General features: G+C 38.2%; 1 protein-coding gene across 1 annotated transcript in view; it reads left to right on the top strand.

The window, feature by feature from the left end:
* The window catches only part of kl-3 (dynein heavy chain 8, axonemal kl-3), a 232,356-nt gene that overhangs the window by 105,405 nt on the left and 101,621 nt on the right, over nt 1–25,330 (top strand). Inside the window, exons 5-6 of the mRNA XM_067151919.2 lie at nt 7,129–7,524; nt 23,371–23,557. Of these exons, the coding sequence (XP_067008020.2) occupies nt 7,129–7,524; nt 23,371–23,557 (583 nt within the window). The remainder of the gene's footprint in view (nt 1–7,128; nt 7,525–23,370; nt 23,558–25,330) is intronic.

Here is a 25,330-nt window from a genome sequence, read left to right as displayed (position 1 = left end):
AAAGTAGGACACATCAAGACTGTATGTCAGAGTTCGCTCCACCCTGCTAAGACTCCTGCAGTGCGCCCAAAACGTATACAGCCCCGACAGGACATGGAAGTTGATCAGATAAATCTTAATCTTCCTACCAAGAATTCTCACAAGATCATCGTTCCTCTATCATTCTCTGATCGCTCTATCGATTTTCAGTTAGACACTGGATCACCTGTTTCTATCATTAACCTGGCTACATATCACGACTTAGGTTCACCTTCCTGCTCTCCAGCTGACATCCAGCTTGTTACATTTAACAAACGGAAGATTGACATTAAAGGCCAAATCATGCTTCCAGCCAGTTATAAAGGAATTCAGAAGGTCATTCCACTACTCGTAGTCAACAACTACACCGCATCGAACATTATGGGCATGGATCTCTTTAATTTATTCGGCTTCCAGATTCATGACAATATCAACGTAGTCTCTACTTTGCAACCTACTTCTGATATTACGGCTCTCCTCAAGCAGTTTCCTGAAGTCTTCGACTCTACGCTCGGAACCGCCAGAAACTATACAGCTCACATACAGCTGAAATCAGGAGCTAAGCCACACTTTTTCAAAGCACGTCCAGTACCCCTAGCACTTCAAGACCAGGTCACTAAGGAGTTAGAAAGATGGGTAGAAGATGGAATAGTGGTACCAGTCAATTCCAGTCAATGGGCCACTCCACTAGTTGTTATCAAGAAACCTGATGGCAACGTACGACTTTGTGGTGATTTCCAATCTACGATCAACTCACAAATCGACACAGATATATTTCACATTCCCCTTCCAGAGGACTTATTCCGTCGTCTCGCTGGTGGACAATTCTTCTCTAGAGTGGATCTTAAAGAAGCCTATCTACAGCTACTTTTAGACGAAGAATCCAAGCAATTTCTCACACTCAACACTCCTATCGGACTGCTCCAGCTCCAGTGTCTCCCGTTCGGCATCTCTTCCTCAGCTGCTATTTTTCAACGCTATTTAGCTCAACTCACCGCCTCCATTCCCGGTTGTGCTAACTACCTAGATGATATTATTGTGACCGGCAAAGATCACCAAGAACATCTCCATAATCTGCACCTCCTTCTCACGAAGTTGAAAGACAATGGCCTACGAGCGAATCTCGCTAAATGCACTTTCTTTCAGCCGCACGTTCACTACCTGGGACACATCCTCGATAAAAACGACATTCAACCTAGTGAACGGAATGTCTCGGCGATTGTAAACATGCCTGTACCACAGAACATCAAGCAGCTCCAATCCTTCCTAGGCAAAGCGAACTACTGTAACAAGTTCATTCCCCGCTTCACTTCAGTTGCAGCTCCATTAAACGCCCTACGCAAAAAAGGTGTTAAATTTCAGTGGTCTCCGCAATGCCAACAGGCCTGGCAAACGATCAACAAAGCCCTTGTTCAAGCTGTTAAGCTTACTCATTTTCAGCCTGGCAAGCTCATCATGCTAGCTATGGACGCATCAGATTACGGCGTCGGTGCCGTTCTGTCCCAGAAGGATCGTCATGGACAAGAACACCCCATCGCCTTCGCTTCGAAGACCCTTAATGAGCATCAACATCGATACTCCCAGATAGAAAAAGAAGCTTTAGCCATCATCTTTGGTATTCGACGTTTCAATGAATATCTCTATGGCAACCATTTCCTGATCATTACTGATCACAGGCCTCTAGTACACTTATTCCATCCTGGTAATAAGATCCCTGAGTATTCCCTCAGAAAGCTTCAAAGATGGTCCATGTTCCTTTCTGATTATTCCTATCAGATATTCTATTGTGCCACATCCCAGCATTGTAATGCTGATGCCCTCTCTCGCTTACCAGTAGGTCCTGATACCGCCTTCGATTCTCAAGAATCCGAATGTCTTCAGTTAGACATAGAACTCGAAGACACCGTATCCAGCTTTCCTATTGACGCTACCTGCATTGCTAAAGCTACGGATAAGGACAGTACACTTGCTACAGTACGTACTTACATCCGCAATGGTTGGCCTCTTCAGAACAAACTTCCTGCCCACCTTGCGCCTTATCATTGTATTCAGCATCGTCTTACGACTCGTGCCGGAGTTATACTCCTGGAAACCTAAACCACCTTCCGAGTGGTTACCCCACTTAGTCTACGGAAACAAGTTCTCGACTTGTTACACCAAAGTCATTGGGGCATATCCCGCACTAAGCAACTAGCACGTCAACACTGCTACTGGCCTGGTATTGATGCAGCCATCGAAAAGCTCATCCGCCATTGTGAACAATGTCAAATTAATCAGAACGCCCCGTCTTCTGATCTAGCTTCATGGCCTCCTGCTACTTCTCCATGGGAACGAGTTCACATCGATTTTGCAGGTCCTTTCCTCAATTCCATGTGGCTCATCGTCATCGATTCTCTATTGAACTTTCCTTATGTAGTGGATATGAATTCGACTACTACTACAGAAGCTACCATTCGTGCTCTTCAGAAAATATTTACTACTGAAGGATTACCTCAAGTACTCATTTCTGACAACGGACCGCAATTCACAGCTACTGCTTTTCAGAACTTCTGTACATATAATGGAATTCGCCATATCCTAGCACCGCCTTTTCACCCTCAATCTAATGGTGAAGCAGAACGCTTTGTACAAACATTTAAGAAAAGTATGAAAAAAGCTGTCTCTTCAGGCTTAACTAAAGACCAAGCATTGCTACAACTCTTAAGCAACTACAGAACTCTGCCCGGTGCTGATAATGTCACTCCCGCACAAAAGCTCCATGGACGACCTCACAGAACTTTACTTTCTCTGTTGCAGCCTCTTCCGGCCCATCCTAAGACATCGCCAACGAAGTTCAACGTCAACGACAGAGTCTACATAAGGACATTCAAGTCTAACCCGCTCTGGTTACCCGGTGTCATCTGCAGATCTTTGGGCCATCGTCTCTACGAGATTCAGACTGCTGAGAAAAACATTTGCCGCCACCAGGACCAGATACGCCTGCGCTACCGTCCATATCCGGCTATTGATTCTCTTGTTAAGCCAGATAAATCTATTGCTGAACGAGCTTTAGACCATTTAATAACCACGGGTTCCTTTCAGGACGATGCAGCGCCACTCCGCCCATTCAAAGCTCCAGACAATACAACAGTGACGTCAGAAGCTCCTGCCCAGCATCGCAGCCGCTGCCAGCGCCGCCGCCGCTTCACGCCGTATCGGCGTATTTAGGAGGGGAGGGTGTTGTATGTCCTCCGCTCAGCGCCAGCCCGCCGCACGCACGCCAGCGTGTATATTTCGAGACTCGACGCGCAGCCTTCAGTGCGTGTGCCTGTACCGTCGAGTGCACTATAAAAGGAGCTCCCTGCCTGTCACTCCCCAGGATTCTCCCCGGTGTCCTGCTCCAGAATACACTGTACGTCGAACACGGAGGCTACTCCTCTTAAAAATGTGTCTCGACCAGATGGACTGAATTCTGGTAGTATGAGGTTTCACCTCAGGTCACTGCTCCAATTTCCCGTTCCTTCATTCCAGTCGAGCACCGATGCTGTACTCTACACATCCCCTATCTCACTCAGGCACCGACACACAAATTAGATTCTCTAATTGTGAACTTAGCTTCCTTTCTGTGCAAACTCAGACTCTTCACGTCAGAAGGAACTCTATTAGCTAATCAATGCTAGTGAAACTGATAGTTTTCGACTGTCACGAACTGAACATTCTTACGAACTATCTTTTCAAGATAGAAGCTATTGTAAATACATTCAAAGTGTACATAGTGTATAGTGACAGAAACTCTCTCTCAAGCGTAATTATCCACTTTGCTTCAAGACAATTTTATGTTCATTCCTGTAAATTTATATGTGAAGCAAATAAATAAGTTGTGTTCATGTAAACCTTATCCTTGTTTACAACAGTCTGGGTGGTGCTACCAGACCCATCTCGTCATGTTCTGCGGTCTTCTGTGAACCATTCTGTAGACTTTCATTGTACTGTCAATGTTTTTGTACCACATGAGCAGCAATTTTCCAGATGGATGCATCACATTCTCTCATGCCAATAATGCATCCTCTTTCAAATTAATTCATTTGATGGTACGGTTCTCGCATGCATCTGAGAGGCATCTTGCATGTCTGCTCAAGTCACACTGATCCATTACCATGGGCGCCCGCTAGGGGGGGCACTTGCCCCCCCCCCCTGCAATTCTAAAGATGTTGATGTTCAATTGTTTAATATCATACCAGATTATTTCATAAACTGAAATTACTGACAGTCTTCTAGCATATGTTATAACTGGAAGTTTCTGTAAACAATTTAATGTTGCTGACGTTATATTGGTTTTTATATTCAAGAAAATTGTTAATGTGCCCCCCCCCCCCCCTGGAAAAGATCCCTGCGGGCGCCCATGTCCATTACCTTTGGTTTATAGCAACAACAAGAGCCGCAGGCACATATTACCAGTCGGTGGTGGTGAGCCGAGATATTGATGTGGACCTTGAACCTAAGGGCTGACATAGTTCAAATGCTAATCATTTCTTCAGAACATACTAGTGCACATGTCCTGTGAATATGAACATCCTACCTCTAGTCGTTCAAAGTGTTCTGGTTTTTATGAACATTAGTGTAATTCACTGATAATACCATAATTAGAGTATGGTTCCAGTACCTCGTCTGGTGACCATGATCGTTGAGGCATTGAAGTCTAAACAGTCTGACACCATAGTTAGCCTGTTCAAGACCCGTTGCTCAAAAACATTTTCACCATCAAAATGTTGGCTGGCGGGGTAAGGGTGGTGGTGGTGGTGGTATACAATTTCTAATCAATACATTTTTTGCCAAGAGCCTGAATTAAATTTCAAACCTCTCTGCACCGCTCACATGGAGTGAAAGCATATGACGCTGTTGTTGGTGATTCATCCGTCAGATGGAGATGTTAAGCCTTGAGCAGACCCCTTGTTGCTATTCGACAGGAGAAGACTATATGCCAGCACTGGGTTTCTCCTTCTCCCTTCCTACTATCATATAACACGTCATTCATTTCATCTCATTAACCCCTCTGATGAGGTTGATTTCAGGAAGGGCATCCAGTCATAAAAACACACCACGACAGATCACCTCACCTCATGCCTGATCTCGAAGGGAAACAGGACAAGGGTTGAACAAACTGTTGTATACAAGAATCACGGTATACAAGGCACAACATAAAAGTTTATTAGTTTGTAAATATTTACACAGTATATACAAAAATGAATGAAATTTGACTTGCTGCTTGAAGTGCTGTTCACGTTAAATAACAACATAAACTAGTTGACTGATGATCTGAGAAATATATACAATGATACACTTGGATTCTTATATGTACAATGATATCTATCTCGATAAGATAGGATGCTCGAAGGAATGAATGTTCGTGATAGCTGATGACTATCTGTAGTTTGGAGAATTATAAAGGGAACTTGGAGTGAAGTTCGTGGTAGCAGAATGCTAGGCAGAAGTTGGAGAACTTGCAGGGAACTTGTGGTAAAGTCCATGAATAGCAGAATGCTAGGCAGAATGTATAGTTTGAGGGATGTTCCACCATTCAACACATTGCAACAATTTATTAAATTATAAGAAGACCAGTTTCAACTCCCATGGAGTCATCATCAGTTCTCTGTGAAAATTAAATTAAGGGAAATCTGATAACAATCATCATAACGAAAAATCCATGTACCTATAGGTGGTTGCATGGAACCATGGAAGTCAAAACCAGTCTTCTTATAATTTAATAAATTGTTGCAATGTGTTGAATGGTGGAACATCCCTCAAACTCTACATTATTGGTTAAATGTCAACACGGAAATGAAGATCGTAACTTACGATAGGCAGGATGTATAACAAAGTCAAATAAATATGAAAGTTCATCATTTCATCCTCATCACAACGTGCAGGTCGCCTATGGGAGTCAAATCAATAAACCTGCATTTGGCAAGTCGAACTTGGCTCGGACACTCCTGCCACTAAAAGTCATATGCCATTTCATTTCAACTAAGCCAACAGTTTACAGATAATAGTTGAACCACAACAAAGGACAACAAAAACATTGAAACAAAAAGTCCTCCAGCTCAAAACTGTTTTAACGATCACAGTCTCACAGTTTTTAACTTTCATCACCCTTTTTAAGGAAAAACATTTTTAACTAACATTTCATTTTGTGTATCTGATGTTTTCAATTCATTATATATGTCTTACCCTTTGCCAGGTCAAAGCATCTTATTTGGACGAAAAATATTATAGTATTGGCTAGGAGGATATAAAAATAATTTTTGTACAATTTTGTAAGGAAAACAATAGTGGTGGTTGTGTCAAGTACTTTATTGCTTTCTGCTTGCTCTGTAGAATGCAAAGCCATTCAAATGAAGATCTTTAACATCCTTCACTTGTGCACCGAGTGTACTGATTGATTGGTTTTTTTTTTTTTTTAACGGGCGAGTTGACCATGCGGTTAGGGTCACGCAGCTATGAGCTTGCATCCAGGAGATAGTGGGTTTGAACCTCACTGTGAAGGTGGTTTTCCGTGGTTTCCCATTTTCACACCAGGAAAATGCGCCTTTCCTGAGCAAAAAAGAAAAAAATATGTTTATTTTTTTAAACTCATTCCTGAGTTGTATTGTTAGGAGACTTCAGTTTTAGTGACATACCACTCTAAGTCTTCAGTAGGTATGTTACATGTTAAAATGTAAGCATTCTCATTTTCAACTGTAACTCGCTGCATGGAATCCAGATCCATCTGCTATGCATAATTGTTGCACCACACATATTGTTTTGCGACCACAGTTTTAGTGGAGTACCACTTCAGGGTACCAATTCTTTACCGTCTCCTTTCTGAAAATACAGTATTAAACTTCTATCAAGGAATCAACAGAGACTAACATTTTTCAGTATTGTGCAAAATATATTGAACAAATTTTGATACAGTTTCCATTGTTCAGAAGTTCTATAAATTCTCACAAAATTAATTTCCATGTGAGAAATACAGTGGGGGAAAGCTAGTATAAAAAGAAAAGAAACTGCTCATGAGTTTATAGCTTTTTTTACAATGTATGTAGCATTTCCAGTTGTCACGTTCAGTTTTTGTTTAATTCTTTACTATAGGTTGAGAACAATGAGAAACAGTGGAAAAACTGGTTTGATGCAGCAGCACCAGAAGAAGAAGTTATCCCCGACGGTTATGAATCTCTCCTAGATGTATTCCGACGATTGCTTTTAGTACGTGCATGGTGTCTTGATCGCACTATCAATCAGTCACGCAAGTATATTGCTGATTCTCTGGGTGTCAGGTATACTGAACCTGTGGTGACTAACCTGGAAGTGATGCTGGGAGAATCTCGTCCTGGCACGCCGATGATCTGTTTCCTCAGCATGGGCAGTGATCCAACAACCTCAATAGAGACTCTAGCTAAGAGATTAGGCTTTGAATGTCGTGCGATCTCTATGGGTCAAGGGCAAGAAGTGCATGCTCGTAAACTTCTTAGTCTCTCTATGAGTCAGGTATTTATACTATGTATCTCCTGTAACTTATGTAGAAAGCTGAGAGAAGTAGAACATAAGGTTTAGAATTTTCTCTAACTATACAAAAATGTTTTATCATTGAAATTTATTTTCTATACTTCTTTGTAAATGTACCCGTACTCTAATATTTTAAAAAACATTCCCTTATTTATTCTTGGATAGATCCATTTGGTTTGATATAATTATATTTCTTCTTTTTGTACACAATGATGATTTCAGCACTTTTATTCATGTTAATCATTCCATTTCTGTGTCATTTCACATTTCACAAGGTAAGTTACAATAGAGCAAGTACGTTGTCACGCAATGAGCTGCAACACTTAGGTACTCTTGGAACACAATAAATACACCTGATTGCTACCCATTCATAAAGCCTACTCTGCAACAACACAAATGGATCCATTATAGCATCTTTGTTACCTCCATATTCCAGGAATTAAATGTTTTCTCCCACACTGTCCATTATATTAAAGTTTTAAATTAACCCATTCAAGTCACAATAAACAGCCACATCATTGACTGTGGAATCAGATTTTATTTTCCCACCTGTAGTTTGAGCATACCCGATGCACAAAAATATGCATAAAATACAGACTAATGCAGATAATTCACTCAAATTTCGCATTCATGCCATTCAAGGTTATGACTGGCCCATTCTTCATTCCTTGAGCAACTGCTGGCTGTGGTACAAATGTTTCATTTGAAATCATTTCAAAAAGAGCAGATCGGTGTACTCTAAGAACATCACAATTTTTCAGAGGACTATATATTTTTCGTAAGTATTTCTGAAACACCACTCTATCCACGAAATGGATATATATCAGGATTATCATCTTTCTCCTCCAATTTCCAATCACTACTTTTTTTGTGTCACCGGCCGCGTGCTTTTGGAAGAACCAGGCATGGCACTTTCACTCTCAGTTTCTTGAATATTCTGCTCACTTCGGTAACTTTCACTGTTGCTATCACTATCCTCGAACTTGGATTCATTTTATTATTATTATTATTATAGTGTGTGGCCTCCAGAGAGGCCTGGTGCAAGTCTTTCAATTTCATGCTGTACAGGCGACCTGCGCATCTGTGAAGATTGGGCCTTATTTAAGATGAAATCTAATGCAGTAGGAATTAACTAATGAAAGTTAAAGTCCCTGACCCAACTGGGAATCAAACCTAGGATGCCTTGAACCAAAGGCCTGCATGCTAATCATTTTATGCCATAGAAGGAAAGAGATCCACCTGATCAATACTAATTTTATTAAAATTTTCTTAATAACAGGACCGGTTTCGACTCTTCACAAGTCATCCTCAGCTGTCATATACATACACATTAGAATACATGTTTTAATAGTTGCACCTTGCCAATAAACATTTCATATTTGACTGACATTAGGTAATATGTTTCAGAGTGAATAATTCTGCTTTTTATGTCAAAGTTTAGAAAACCAATAATATATTAAAAAGATACCTCTTTCTGAACACATTAAAAGGGTCACAACACATGATACAATTTGCTATGTACATCTGACCTTGAATATATCATTAACGTTCAAGTTTTACCAGTAAAACAAGTTCCTAGGATGACTTTGTCCTATTGCGTTATTTTTAGTCGTAAGGTCTAAAAAATGTGCTTAAATGTAGCTGCGTATACTCTTATAATATACTTTATATTAGGCTTATACCTTGTCAAATTGAGTAATATGAATCTGAACTTGAATTTACGTTGACAAAGTGATATGTATGTGTTTATAATAACAGTAAGCCAGGTAATTAAAACCTGCGTTGAATGACCTCTTCAATTGTATACTGCGTAAAATACATTACATGCAACATAAGACAATAGTACACTTCAATATACAAATGTTAACAAAGAGTATAAGACATTCATTCAAGTTTTTGTGGAGTTCATATGAAGTACTGTTTTTGTTACGCGTACATGCCAAGTTCAAATAGGGCACTTTTTGGTCACTATATGATATTTGCTTAAAGTCCAACCACTATATAGCTTATATTTTGTTCTAGTTAAATGTACAGATTTGAAGATGAATGTGCTCCTGAAGTTTGAAACTGTTAATACAGGAACACTAGAGTGTGAAAGCTGTTGTTGTAGGTGGCTCTTTTCCGGTCTATGACACTTGCTTACTATCTGTAAAAAGTAAATAAATTAATTAGAAGCGTCTTGGGATGTTGAAGTGTCGAACTTGTGTGTGTGTGTATAGATAAAAGTTACTTACTGTCATTGGGTGATTGGGAAGTGTGTAGCTTGGCTGCTTGGCGTGTACTATAGCGTGAACTTCTGGTATTAGTGTCTGTTGTCGTGAGGGGAAAGGAGTGGTGGGCGAGGGGAGTTGTTACATGCGTAGGGGTGGAGTTAGGCGTGGCCTTCACCTGCGCTGTGGGTTGCGCGTGGCGTTGTTTATTGACTGTTCTAAGATAATAGTTTTTTACAAAAGGGATAATTTTGTTAAATAAAATATTGGTTTTTCCAGTTATTTCGTTAATGTTATAATTAGGGTTGGCATATTGATCTATTGTTATGTATAGTTCTTCAGTAATATTGAGTAAGGGTCCCTTGGGGGTTGTACTTAATATTTTCATATCATTATCTATATTAGTAAAATTATGTTTTCACTCGACCATGTGTTGTCCTATCGCCAAAAAATGATTATGCTTTATAGCATTGACGTGTTCATCGTATCTGATAGTAAAGTTTCTACCAGTACGTCCTATGTAACTTGTTAGGCAATTATTACAGCTGATTCGGTAAACTCCAGAATGAAGGTATTCGTTGTTTTTGCTAATAGCTTTTGTATTATGTATGATGATATTACTATTATGTGTAGTCCTGTAGGCTATTTCAAGATTATATTTTTTGAAAATGTTGGTTAATAAGTATATGTGCGTATTATTAAATGTAAAGGTTGCGTAGTCTTTCTTAGGTTTGTCTATTTTTGATAGTTTAGTTTTGGGTCGTGATTTGAACTTATGAATGATTGAATTGACTACATCTTTCTTGTGTCCATTTTTTCTTGCTATTTCTTGGATCCGATGTATCTCTTCTTTAAAATCTGTTTTTGAAAGTGGTATGTTAAAGGTTCTATAAACCATGCTGTAATACGCTGCTTTTTTTATGGGAGTTGGGGTGAATGGAATCTGTTCCTATTGTATTTATTGTATGGGTGGGCTTGCGATAAATTTTGAAGGTCAAATGATTATCATGTCTAGTAATAGTCAGATCAAGATAGTTCAGTTTGCAGTTGTTTTCTGATTCTTTTGTAAATTGTATATGTGGGTCTATGGTATTTATTCTGTCTAACAAAGTGTTGTCATTAGTTAGTCTATTATCGATGATGGCAAAAACGTCATCAACAAATCTGCACCAAAAGAATATTCTGTCTATTGTACTAATTGAGTTGTATTCGAGGTAGTCTATATATATTTCAGCAATTATACCGGAGGCAGGGGATCCCATTGGTAAGCCTAGCTGTTGATAAATTGTGTCATGGAACCTGAAAAAGTTGTTATTGATGGTGAATTCTAATAATATTATGAACTCCTCAATTTCTAAATTACTTAGTTTACTATATCTATAGTTTTTTTAGTGGGGATATTTGGGTACATATTGGTTATGTTGTATGATGTTAAGGAATGGTATTTTTCTAACTGTAGCTCCTTAGTTTTCTTGCAGAAATCTACTGAATTACGTATAGTTTTATTGGCTTGAAATAAGTAATGTTTTTTTAAGAAATTTTTGGATAAATTGCGATAACTTATATGTAGGACTCGCTCTGTAATTTACTATGGGTCTCATGGGTATGTTGTCCTTATGTACTTTTGGAAGAGCTTTTGCATTTGGTAGTTGGAGGTTCATTACTATAAGATTTGATGCTTCCGTTTCTGTAAGCGAAAGGTGTGTGTTTTTTAGTAAGGTCTTGAGATTTCTTTGTATCGTATTTGTAGGATCCTTACGTATGATCCGGAAGGTGTCATTTTTGAAGACTTCTTTTGTTTTTTGAATGTATTCATTTTGGTCAATGATTACTGTAGTGTTGCCTTTATCTGCTTTAGTTACGACCAGATTGTTCTGTTTTATCTTGTTATTTAGTCTGTTTATGTGTGTTATATTCATTTTGTTGCTGTGTGAACTACAGTATTTTCTTGTACTTTGTTAATATACTGCGGTAGTTTTTTGCAATGTCGTGTTTCACTTCATCTCGTAGGTCATATGGAATTTTCTGTATTGCAAGTTCAGTTTCCGTGATGGTAGTTGTGATATTTTGTAAAATTGAGGTATTGCCCCAATTATGTTTCGGACCCTTACTCAATATTTCAATTTCTGTTTCATCGAACACTGTGTTCGTGAGATTTTTAACGGATGGATGGAAATTATGTTCAATGTCAGATTTAGGTTGGGATGAAGTGATCTTATTCGTACTGGGAATCATGGGTTCCGTTCTTTGTGTCTGTTTTAAAAAATCTAATTTTTTACTAAGGTTGTTTTGTTTTTTTATGGCTAAGTTCTCTATTTTATCGTTAGTGATATGTTGAAAGTGATCCCAATAACTGTGTGGCAGTTCTTGGGATACTCTCAAATGCAGTGGATACAATTCATTATTCCACTGTTGTTTTTTTACGCTAAAAAACCTTGATTTCAGTTTAGAGCCAGATTTTGTTAGTTTAAGTGTTACGCGTCTGATTAGTGTCTCTATGCTTGTTGTTGTATTTACTGAGAAATTTAAGAGTTAGGTTGTTAGCAAGGCATTCTTTTAGAAATGCAATATTCTTGGTGGTATTCATTAACTTGATTCTAATGTTTCTGTATCTATACGCATTACGTCTTGCCTGGTTGGCATTAATATCTTGATTAATTAATTTCATAATGTTCCATATTGATATCTATAGTATGTCATAGAAAGAAAGAGATCCACCTGATCAATACTAATTTTATTAAAATTTTCTTAATAACAGGACTGGTTTTGACTCTTCACAAGTCATCCTCAGCTGTCATATACATACACATTAGAATACATGGTTTAATAGTCGCACCTTGCCAATAAACATTTCATATTTGACTGACATTAGGTAATATGTTTCAGAGTGAATAATTCTGTTTTTTATGTCTAAGTTTAGAAAACCAATAATATATTAAAAAGATACCTCTTTCTGAACACATTAAAAGGATCACAAAACATGATAAAATTTGCTACGTACATCTGACCTTGAATATATCATTAACGTTCAAGTTTTACCAGTAAAACAAGTTCCTAGGATTACTTTATCCTATTGCGTTATTTTTAGTCGTAAGGTCTAAAAAATGTGCTTAAATGTAGCTGTGTATACTCTTATAATGTACTTTATATTAGGAATACCTTGTCAAATTGAGTAATATGAATCTGAACTTGAATTTACATTGACAAAGTGATATGTATGTGTTTATAATAACAGTAAGCCAGGTAATTAAAACCTGTGTTGAATGACGAATGACGAATACTGCATTAACATAAATTTCAACCATACCATCTTGAGCTACACCAAGAGCTCCATGGGCGGGATTTTAAAGCTCGAATGGAGTTCTGTCGGTGGCTATTAGGCAGACTGGACTATGATGTAGCATTTGTATTGCATATCTTGTTCTCGGACATATCGTGCTTCCACAATAATGGGAACATCAATCGCCACAACATGCACTATTGGAGTCTGGACAATCCTCACTGGGTGTGACAAGCGGCCCATCAAGTACGATGGGGAGTGAATGTTTGGTGTGGAATCTTGGGGGATCACCTGACTGGACCTTATATTTTTGAGGGCCTTTGGACAGGCCTATGCTACCTGCGCTCTCTGCATCAGAAACTCCCACTGCTGCTGGAGGATATGCCTTGCATGATCGTTTGACGTTGTGGTTACAACAGGATGGAGCTTCACCACATTCGACTTTGCCCATTTGTAACCATCCGAACAAAGAGAAATGGGTAGGACGAGGAACCCCTGTTTCTTGGCCCACCACATCACCAGATTTAACGCTGTTAGACTTCTTCTTGTGGGGACATTTGAAGAACGCCGTTTACACTCAAGCACTGGAAAACCCCGATCAGCTCCAGCAACTCATCATGGACACCTGCCAAGCAATTACACCTGGAATGCTGTAGTGTGCAAGACGATCTATTGGACACCGGGACCAAGTGTGCATAAATGAAAACAATCATCACATCGAACATTTGCTGCAATGAAACATTGTCTGGGCAGTTGTGTTCCTATTATTTTTGGTCTGTATATGTCTGGCTTGCTAACTAATCAGCCCTTCTTAGGGCCACAAACACATTCATTCACACAAAATTTGCATGAAAGCAGGTATTGAACTTACATTGCATGTGGTATGTGTTAAACAAATATTTAAAAAATATGTAATCTTCACCCTGAACTCGAACCTCCCACCTGACATGCAAGCCCACTTCTCCACACCTTTACCAACTACACTATGGTTCCGTACGGCACACTGGGCAGCTTATAGCAAGTATTAGGTTTACTGTGGTCACAATATCAATTTAGTGTTTCGCCGGCATGTCAAGTTCATATGATCTAGAAGGCACACACATGTCTTTCAGTGGTTAATACAAGTACCAGTATAACATTATGGCATCCTATTATGGTGAGGCAGTAAATACCAATATATCTGGTTATGTTGTCTAAGCATACCGACACAGCAGATGTTTTCAGGACAGAATGAATATTGTGGTTTGCATAAAACTACATTGGAAGGTACGGCTGATTCACGCTGTATATGGACCAAAAAATCACGGATTAAAATTAAACCCATCAAAATCCCAGGCAATAATTATTGGTTATCCTAAATTAATTTGCAAACTCAATAGAACAGTGAATATTGAATTTTCACGACCACATTGTAATCGAAAGCGACTTTCAACCTATTAGGTCGTGTTACGTACATTTAGTACATTTAGTGGGATCCAAACCCACTGGTGTCTGCTTGGCCATTTTTTGTTCTGTACTTAACATCTCTTCATCACGTACTAAATGTACGTAACACGACCTAATAGGTTGAAAGTCGCTTTCGATCAATAGAACAGCATTACCACAGTTGTCCATAAGTGGTGCTCCCAAACAGTATAGCCTAAATGTAAGAAATCTTGGTATAATATTTGACAAATGTCTGTTCTGGTCTGCCCAAACTATATCTGTGTGTAGAAAAATATACAGATCATGACATTGTCTCAGTAAATTCAAATTCACTTTCCCTTTTAAACTAAAGAAAATTCTTGTTGAATCACTTGCATTACCCCATTTGTATTACTGTGATATAATTGACAACAACCGAGGAGTATAATGGGAAAGAAAATGAGTGTGTCCAGAATGCTTGCGTAAGATTTATCTATGGGCTTCGTTACGTTGACCATGACACACCATTGTACACACGGGTCGGGTGGCTTTACCTGCAAGAATGACGCACACTTCATACTCTTTGCATTTTGCATGTGTATGTATGTTGGGTGTTCAGACCGAAGGCTGGTTTGATCCTCCACAGTTCAACCAACAGCTGTCATAGTTAGCTTAGGCGTCACTGAAGAGGCATACAAGGGAGATGCGGAGCGAGGTAGTTTCCCATTGCTTTCCTATCCGAGCCAGAAGTTGCTATTACGTATCAGTCTGTCCAGCCCACTAAAATGCATGCACCAACCGACCGTATGAGCGATATTTTCAAACCATTCATAAGAGGAACTGGCTGCATAAAGAATGGTATTACTAGCATCGCTCATACCTCGGTCACTTTCATATGTCAAAGCCAAGGATTAGAATGAGACAGGTCAATGAAGGTAACAAATTTATTCTAGCCCATACAAGAAGACACAGTGCACGGTAAACACTACATCTCACCAGCAAAGGCATAGCTTTCTGCATAATATTCTTAAAACTTATCAACCAGCATGGTATCTCTGTGATTGCATCAAACTCCTCTCCACAGACCATAACAAAAATACCTGATCCTGCAGCACCATATGTTTATCCTTTCCTGTACACAGAACAACAATCTTCAGTTAAATCATTCACTGTTACCCTAGCCAGAGAATGGAATCTCTTACCAGTGAACGTCAGAAGCATGTCTAGCAGCTCAGCTTTTAAACATGCTTGTGTCGAAATACTATGTAAACATGTATGAATCATCAAGTTTTGACCTGGAAACACCTCCTCCCACTTCCTCTTTATCATTATTTCCCTCTTCCTTTCACAGATCATTATTCTTATTCTTACTCATATTCTCTTCACCCCTTAATTGCAGGCAATATCCTCTTGAAATTTATATGTTTTTGAAACTTTCTTTTAAGTATTATATCTAATATGGTACTTATTTTTCATATATTTTGAATGTACTCTGCATACTATTTGTATTGCTGTTATATAGATGATATGATTTACTTTTATATACGATATGATTCTTCCTTAATATCACTACATTTGATTATTGTATTATTACTATTACTGATACCGGATCTGGGTAGCCAAGAATAATGGCCAAGAGGATTTGTCATGCTGACCACACGGCACCTCATAATCTGCACGCCTTTGGGTTGAGCAGTGATCACTTGATAGGCCATGGCCCTTTGGGGCTGTTATGCCACGGAGTTTGTTTTTATTACTGTTATTATTGCCAATATTGTTTTATATTATTGATTTATTATTATTATTATTATTATTATTATTATTATTATTATTATTATTATTATTATTAACTTGGCTTGAGGCTCCAATTGTTGCAAGCTGTGCTGACTCTCTTCAATAAAGCTTGCAGGTCTTCTTCTACACTGTCGATAATCAGCACTCTGTTGTCTGAATAATATTTTTTTACATTTTACATTTACATTTTAAACATTTTTATTCACGATCAATATCATACATATACATACAGAGGTACCGGTAGTAAAAGACACAGGGTGATCGAAACCGACTTTCAACCTATTAGGTCGTGTTACGTACATTTAGTACGTATTGAAGAGATGTTAAGTACAGAACAAAAATGGCCAACTGGACACCAGTGGTAGAGCAACTGACGCGAAATCAGGAGGTTGTGGGTTCGGATCCCACTGGTGTCCGGTTGGACTTTTTTTTTTTGTACTTAACATTTCTTCAACACATACTAAATGTACGTAACACAACCTATTAGGATGAAAGTCGGTTTCGATTACAATGCGATCGTGAAAATTCAATATTCATTGACTTGTCCCTCAACGGGTGACTTAAACGCACTCTACAGTGTGTTGGCAGTAGTGCCAGACCTGCAGCTTAGATCCTTTCCAACAGAACAAAGATGGCCTAGGCCACCATAGCTCAATTGGTAGAGCAACCGACGCGAAATCAGGAGGTTGTGGGTTCAGATCCCACTGTTGTCCGGTTGGCCATTTTTGTTCTGTAATTAACATCTCTTCAACACATACTAAATGTACGTAACACGACCTAATAGGCTGAAAGTCGGTTTCGATTACAATACGGTCATGAAAATTCAATATTCAGATACAGTGTGAATCCCACATAAGGTAAACTTGTGTGTGGGTTTCAGAAATACAATAGCTGGGTTATGTACATCTAGTGAATACCATTCACTGCTGTTGTAGGCCTACTTTCCATTGACACAGATGCCTTCTGTAGATAACCCCAGTGCTTCATTCAGTCTGGCCTCCGAGTACACATTAAGCAACAGAGGAGATATGATACAGCCTTGACAAACTCCTCACAGCATCTTATTATGATGCCTATATTTAAATCAGGTGACATGTTTGACTTTAATAATTACAGGGGCAGAACTCTCTGAGATTTCTGTCATTCATTTCTGAGAAGATTATAACTCGATCCCAAAAACATTATTGCAAATCATCAAGCTCTTTTTGTGCCTAGTTGTTCAATATCTGATAAAATTTTAAATATGAAACAAATCATTTCAAAATGTCTCCCACTTCCAAATGGACATTTATATCCTGTTTCATGACTTACAGATCCTAATAAGCATAGGTTCTTGTCCTGGCAAATTTCACTGGTATCAGTCAAATCTCCATGTGACTCAGACTTTGATCTGCAAAAGAAATGAATGGAAAAGTGAAAGATCAATGCACCTGATGATTATGATTGCAAAACACTCAAGAGTATTGGTAGAGAAACCACCTGGTTATGATCTGCCCCACAAGCTGTGGATTACTACAAACAGGATCCTTACCAACCATGGTTGATGCTTTGACATGTTCTTCAGAGTGCCACTGTGGGAAATGCAGATAAATCATCCATCAGATCGTCCAAGAGTGCCCCCTAAGACCCTACCAAGAATGCTTCACTGAACTACTGAATGCAACTAATGATGCAGTAGACTGTGTATTTCAATTGGGTATTTGCTTGTGACTATTTCTAATAGTGACATGTAATCATTCATATTCGTATCGTTTCTTTCATTTTCATAATATTGTTACATGCCATATGCTAAACAAAAATAAAATAAAATATGCTGATCATGTCCAAGCCACCTCCAGTTTTGCATGGAATCTGAACCACAGGGATGTGAATTATCATATTTTGTTTACAAATGCAATAGCCAAGTTTTGAACCATGATCAACTTTGTGGAATATCCATGGTGATGCCACTCAGCATTCTACCCCAAATGTTTTATTGCTCAACTTGAGTTGCTTCCACAAACAAAACATACTGTCTGAGTATGAGAGATTGTGCAAATTTATTTATTTGGGCTCTGTTGTAGTAAAGGATGGTAGTTCAACAGATGAAATACAGCGGAGAATTGCAGTAGTGTGAAATGCTGTGTCAAAGCTAACAGTCATCAGAAAGGATCATGGCGATAAGCAGGTGCACTGAACTAAGGCTGTTGAAGACCCTGGTTTTTACAATTTTCTCTTATAGTGTGGAAACTTCGACTACTGAAACAGAAAATCAGAAAAGATTAACGCTTTCAAGACATTGTCATATAGGAGGATGATGAGGATATTGTTTAGGGAGAAAAGAACTAACTAATAACATTTTGGTGAGTTCATTGTGAAGAAGCTATTCTCCTTTTGTTACCAGAACATTCTGAAGTTCTCTGGGTTATATACCATGTAGGTAGACAACCTGGAGAAAACCACTGTTCAGTGGAAAGTTGAAGGACAGAGATTTCAAGGAAGATGCCCAGTGCAATGGATAGACCAGGTAAATAAAATAACTAACAGAACACTCAGTTAATATAACCATGAAGCAGAATTTATTTATTTATGGTGTGGCTTTTGTACCTTTTCAATAAAATTATGTTTAAAGGGATAATTCTTAAAGATTGGAGAATGAGTGTTATTATCCTCATACATAAAAAACAAAGATGATGCTCAAGATTGTGCTAATTACCATGCTCTAAAACTATGTTAGACATTTTTACACCAGGCAAATGCTGGGGCTGTACCTTAATTAAGGCCACGGTCACTTCCTTCCAACTCCCAGGCCTTTTCTATCCCATCATCGCCTTAAGACCTATCTGTGTTGGTGCGGCATAAAGCCACTAGCAAAAAATAACTATGGGAGAGAGTCATCAAAGGGAGGCTAAGGGAAGGGACTTGCATTTCAAAAAATCAGTTTGGATTTATGCCTGGTAGATCAACAACTGATGCTGCATTTGCTCTCATAATGCTCATTGAAAATTACTGCCTGCACAGGAAAGATCTGCAAATGGTCTTCACAGATTTGAAAAAGGCCTACGACTGAGTGCTGTGGGATCTGATTTGGTGGGCCCTTAAGAAGAAAAATGTCCCACATTCATACATCACCATCATTCAAGATATGTGTAATGAATGCCAAAACATGTGTATGCAGTTATTGTGGGTCCACAGGAAACTTTGCAGTTAAAGTAGGTCTGTATCAAGGCTCTGCACTTAGCCCACACCTCTTCATAATGATCATTGATGAACTATCCAAGCATATCCAGGAAGAAACCCTACTGTGTATGCTGTTTGCTGATGACAGATAGTGTTGGTGTACTTCAAGACAAATTTAACAACTAGAAGAATGTATTGGAGGAAAATGGGTTAAAGATCAGCAGAGCTAACACAGAGTATATGCACTGCAATTTTTTTATGGATGGCCAAATCAGTGCAGGACTTTTTCTTGACAATAATAAGGTCATTCAAACCAGCACTTCACTTATCTTGGGACTGTAGTGCAGGCTGATGGAAACATTGGTAGGGATGTCACCAACCAGATAAAATGTGGATAATCAAAGTGGTGGGCAGCAATAGGAGTTCTTTGCATCAGGAAACTGTTTCTCACCTTAAAGGCAAAATATATAAAATGGTAGTGCGCCCAGCCATATTGAATGTTGGGCTATGAAAAGAACAGATGAGCAGAAACTTCATTTTGCAAAAATGCATAACTTATGTAAGATGGGCTCATGGGGTAACCTGACTAGATAAAATCTGGAATGATGTTATCTGCCAGTCTCTAAGGGTAACTCCCATTGAGGAAAGTTTCATGAAAAGCGAATGAAGTGGTAAGGGCAACTTCAAAGACGACCTGAAGATTATGTCACACATTGAGTTGACCGGCTAGAAGTTGAGGAAAATCCAACAATGGGACGACCAAAAATGAGACGAGAAGTTCATGTTTCAAAAGATGTGAAACAATATGATATATTTTATCCAAGGATAGGGTCAAAGACAGATGGTATTGGAAGAGAGTGACCAGGAAAGCTGACCCCAGATGATTGGGAGAATCATCACAGAAAGACAAAGTTTGTTGTGATGACAGTCTATTCTAGAGTTAGATAAAGTGTTGGTCTGTTTCCAATACTGTTAAATATTGTGGTCAAAAATACATTAAGAAAGTTCAAAGTTAAGATTTTGGTATCAGATTGTATATAAAATTCACTGCTCACATTGTAAGGAATAGAAGAATGAAAAAGAGAGAAAGAAAAAAGCAAGAACAGAACAACATGATAGAAAATTGTGGGTGAGGCTAAGAAATGTCTCAGTCTTGTATAGCAAAGCCATAGCAAAGCAATCTCTGTACAGACTACAAAGGCCCTTGGAGGAATTGAAGGTAAGGGCTTTCATTATCCACAACCTCATCACTGAATGGGATGGAGTGGGTGGACCTATGATCATCCACCTTTGCTCGTAGGAATTAATCTGATACTCATTTTTGGTATGGACTGAATGAACCTGTGTATCATGTCCTCCAAGTAGCAATCTCATTTCTAAATTTTTCATCAACAACTGCCATTCATCGTCCTCTAACTGGAAACTGCCTGTTAGACAAAGCATTTCGAGCATAATATGTATCTTTATAATTGCGGTGGTGAGAGTGTAATGTGTTGTGGCAGAGAAAGGTCAGTTGTTCCGCATGTCACTTATAACAGTTATGCAAATGGTTCCTCAGAAGAAGTGTAATTACAGCCAGCAAAGCCACTATGTTCATAAATCTTTTATCCTACCTGAATAGTAATTTACAGAACTGTGAAACCCCAGCCATTATATAATGCCGTAAATCTTTCCAAAATCATTGTCATGTGTATCTCGCTGGAGTTTGAGCAGGTGTACCTTTATCTCTAGAGCTTTTAGTGTATAGACCTACATTCAGTGTATATTTGTAAAATTTCAAAATCTGATGATAGTCATAGACAATAACGATAATTATAAAAATAATTGAATGGCCTTAGCTATTAATTTACAGATCCTCTAAAATGGTGCCTTATAGGCAATCTGCCTACTAATTTTGACAGTGAATGCACCACCAGAGATTTTTAACTTATCAACAACAGTGACTCTGAGTGTACCAAAATATTTGGTCACCATTCAAAAATCAACTACTTCTACCAGGACTGAAATCAGAAACTAGGGATTGCTGGTCAGCTATTCTGTAACTGATTCGTTGAGGCAGTGATGATTTATCTTCTAATTACAGATCTTTTTTCTACCGCTTTTCCCACACCTGTGGAATCGCGGATGCAAACTGTATCATACTTGTGTATTTGGCCCTGTTTTATGATTGGATGCCCTTCCTATTGCCAACCCTATGTGGAGGGATGTATTCACTATAGCATGTTTCTGTGGTGGTTGGTAGTGTGATGTATTGTGTGAATGTGAAGAGGAGAGTGTTGGGACAAACACAAATACCCAGACCCTGAGACAGAAGAATTAATCAGGAGCGACTAAAATCCCAGATCTGGCCAGGAATCAAACCCAGGACCCTCTGAACTGAAGATCTCAATGCTGCTCCAAGGAGTCAGACTATCTTTTAATTACAGATAATAAAAATATTTCTCCTCTTGAAACACTTGTAGCCCTTTGAGTGCCGAAACTAACTACAGTAAATCAATGCTCAGAAATGTTGCGAGAAGTGCCAGGTTTGTTTAACTTGATGGACTTGTTTCTCTATATGCTAGATGGCACTAATAATATATTCTTCTTCAATAGTAGTAACCTTGAGCTTTCTAACTTGGCCATTGAGAAGTGTCTGTTGTTGGTTGGCGTTAAAATAATATATTTTCTTCGGAGGAAGTGAGAGCTGACTTATATGCAGCATGACATCATCCAACTTTACTGCTGGCTTGAAGGATAAGAAATATGGTATCTACAGTTTGATGTAAGGAAGAAAAATAATTCTCTCTCTCTGTGTTTTCACTTTTTGCCAAAAAAACAATTGCATTCATACTGTGTTTCAGGACATAAATGTAAATTTTAAAACATTTTTGTGCTATGTATCTTGATATGTGATATAATGCTTTGCTTTGTTCACTTCTCGTAGCTAGTATGTTGTCCTTATTATAGCCTTTTTAACGTTGTTTTATTAAATGTAATACTTTGCCAGTTTCTTTACAGATTCAAGAATAATACAGCCAATTATTAACAGTTCTTTTCTTAATGAAGATTGAAACATCCCTTTTAGTGACATTTATGTCAATTTCAGCTTCCTTAAAAGAGTTAAGGCAAAATACTGCTAAATGGATCATATCCATTCTGTCCATTAGTGTAGTGAATGTAATATAGATAGTGTTGGGGTGACTACATTAAGGATTTTTTAAAATACCTGGCTTTTCACATTTATCCTTACATTTATGAATAGTGGGTGAAGTAACAACGGGAAGCATTCCAGTGGTAAAAATGCATGATGGTTTGTATTCTATAGCTGTTCCTTCTATGAGAATTACAAATTCCTTCTGTTACTTTTACTACACTGGTGGGGTTGCAGTTGCAAACTCTGCCTAATAGGTGGACATGGCCTGGTTTTATGGCTAGATGCCCTATCTTACACCAACCCTACGTGGAGGGATGTACTGTATTCACTAGTGTCTGTTTGTATGGTGGTATGGTGTGGTGTATTGTGTAAATATGAAGAGAAAGGTTTTGAGACAAACACAAACACCCAGTCCCCAAGCTGTATAAATAAGCCATATGCAGTTAAAATCTACAGCTGGCTGGAAATTGAACCCAGGGTCATTTGAACTGAAGGCCAGTATGCTGACCATTCAACCAAGGAGCCAGACTATAAGAATCAAAGACTGTTCTGGTGATTTCCTCTTGCACTGTTCTTCAGATTGGTAAAACCCAACCTTGGCTTTTGGTTAACTTGAGACTTTCTTCTGTGTGAAATGACTATTAAGATTTTTTTGAACTGATGCATTTTTTACCTAATACTTGTCATAACAATGTATCAATATTGGTATCCTTATTATTTTATGCAGTGCTAAGATAAGGACATAATTCCCATAACTTTCTCATTGATTTCCTAACAAGAACCAAAATGCTCTTTCTCTTAATTCACTAGCTGTATTTTTAACAACAGATTTGTTTTTAAATCAGGGTGGCTGGATTCTTCTCCAGAACTGTCATCTTGGAATATCTTACATGAACGAACTTTTCATAGTACTCTCTGAGATGGAAACCTGTCATAATAATTTTCGGTGCTGGATTACAACTGAGGTGCATGATGAGTTTCCCATCTCCCTGCTCCAGATCTCTATCAAGTTTACCAATGAACCTCCTCAAGGTAATAAATCTGCCTTAATTTCTGTTCTGTATGAGGTCTACAGATAAAAAGTCAAGTGATTCGTATCTTATGAGAAATAATGATCTGTGAGCTATTGTCATCTTAGCTGAGGAAAATCACATATCATAGTCAAAGTGTCATACATTTATATTTTAATACGTAATGCACTAAGTATTAAATATAGGTACTCATTTGCTTTAGTAGATATAAATCCTTTGTGCCTTAATGGTTTGAAGCACACTACAGTATTTTGTTCTTTAACACTTTCACTATCAGTTTCCGGAGCTGATGGCCACTACTGGAGCCCATCCATTTTTAAAAAAGCCACTTCCTTGACACTGAGTTCTACATTAGTGCATTTTAAAGAAATAGTAATTTTAAAAAAATTACAAAAGATATAACGTTTTTCTTACTGTTTTTATTTCAACCTGCATGTTCATCAAATTTTGAAACTGATAGACAATAGAAATGAGACTCAGGGTCATTGTTCTTATCCAGATTACTGTGCACCCTCCCAGTGCTTTCACTGCACACGTAATCACACTCACGTTCACTGACTGAAGCCATCAGTTCACCTGAATTGTTACTGTGCTGAATACCACATTATTTCTTCCTCCAGAATCACTCTACTATTACAAAGTTTACTTATGTACATGTTTGAAGTTTTGTATACTACACAACCACCATCACTTGCTATTTCATTCAGTTGGACAAGCGCCAAATCTGGCTTGTAAATGAGTGAAAGAACACAAAGGGAAGATTGTACAGTATCAAGAAATGAGGACACTTGAGCCATCTACTGGAAGAAAAAGAAACTTCTAGGTAGAACTCTTCTGGTCTACAACAACACACGCATATCAGAGCGCATTACACTAAAAAAATAATAAACGACTTTACTCCTCTATGGGTGACAGAAGACAGGAACCTGCCTGGTGTTTCACTTTCATGATTAATATAGCTGTGTTTATTTGAAAAGAATTAAACTAATTTGATTACATTATTTGATTTATGGGCAAAAAATTTCAATTGAAAGTTCAATAGAAAAGCTTCACCCAAAGATGAATTACTGTGAGAATTATTATTAAAATCTTGAAGATATCTACTTTAACAAAGGATTAATAGACAAAGATAAGCATACTGTGTTTTACATGAATAATCATTGTGACTGCTTTTGAGCTATTGCTAACAATCAACAAGGAAAAACAAAAATGGTGTGATATTTAAAATGTCAACCAAAGAGAATGGAAGTTGTTAGCAATGTCTCACTCACCCTGATGATAAAAATCACAAAGGCTGGAGCAAAATTAAAGGAGTGAAATATTGTTCAAATCCAACAATTTATCTTTAAACATTGTAGTGATAATATAGGGCAACTAAAGCTGAAGTTTAATGACTTATAGTTGGTTTTGTAACAGTGTAACAGTGAACTTTATGCAATGAATTAATGACATGATTATTACTCAGTCTTAATGGAAATTAGCAATTATTTTTGAAGTAGAAACATAATACAGTAAATATATGATAAATATTACTTCAACTTAGTTCCTGCCATGCATAGTACCATATTGTGCAAAGGGATTCTTACAGTGAGTCCTGGCAGCTGCCATACCTTCAATTTCATCCCAACCAACATCCATTAGATATTTCAAGATCCTGTTGGAATGTTTGGTGCCAGTTATTGTGTGTCCATCCCCTTCTCCTTCATCCATCTGATGGTACCCAAATCAGTGTCCACAGAATATGCACCACAAATCATATTCTTATTTTGGCAAT

This window comes from Anabrus simplex, chromosome 7, assembly GCF_040414725.1.
Source record: "Anabrus simplex isolate iqAnaSimp1 chromosome 7, ASM4041472v1, whole genome shotgun sequence".
NCBI classification, from domain to species: Eukaryota; Metazoa; Arthropoda; class Insecta; order Orthoptera; family Tettigoniidae; genus Anabrus; species Anabrus simplex.
This window is presented reverse-complemented; position numbering and strand designations above follow the sequence as displayed.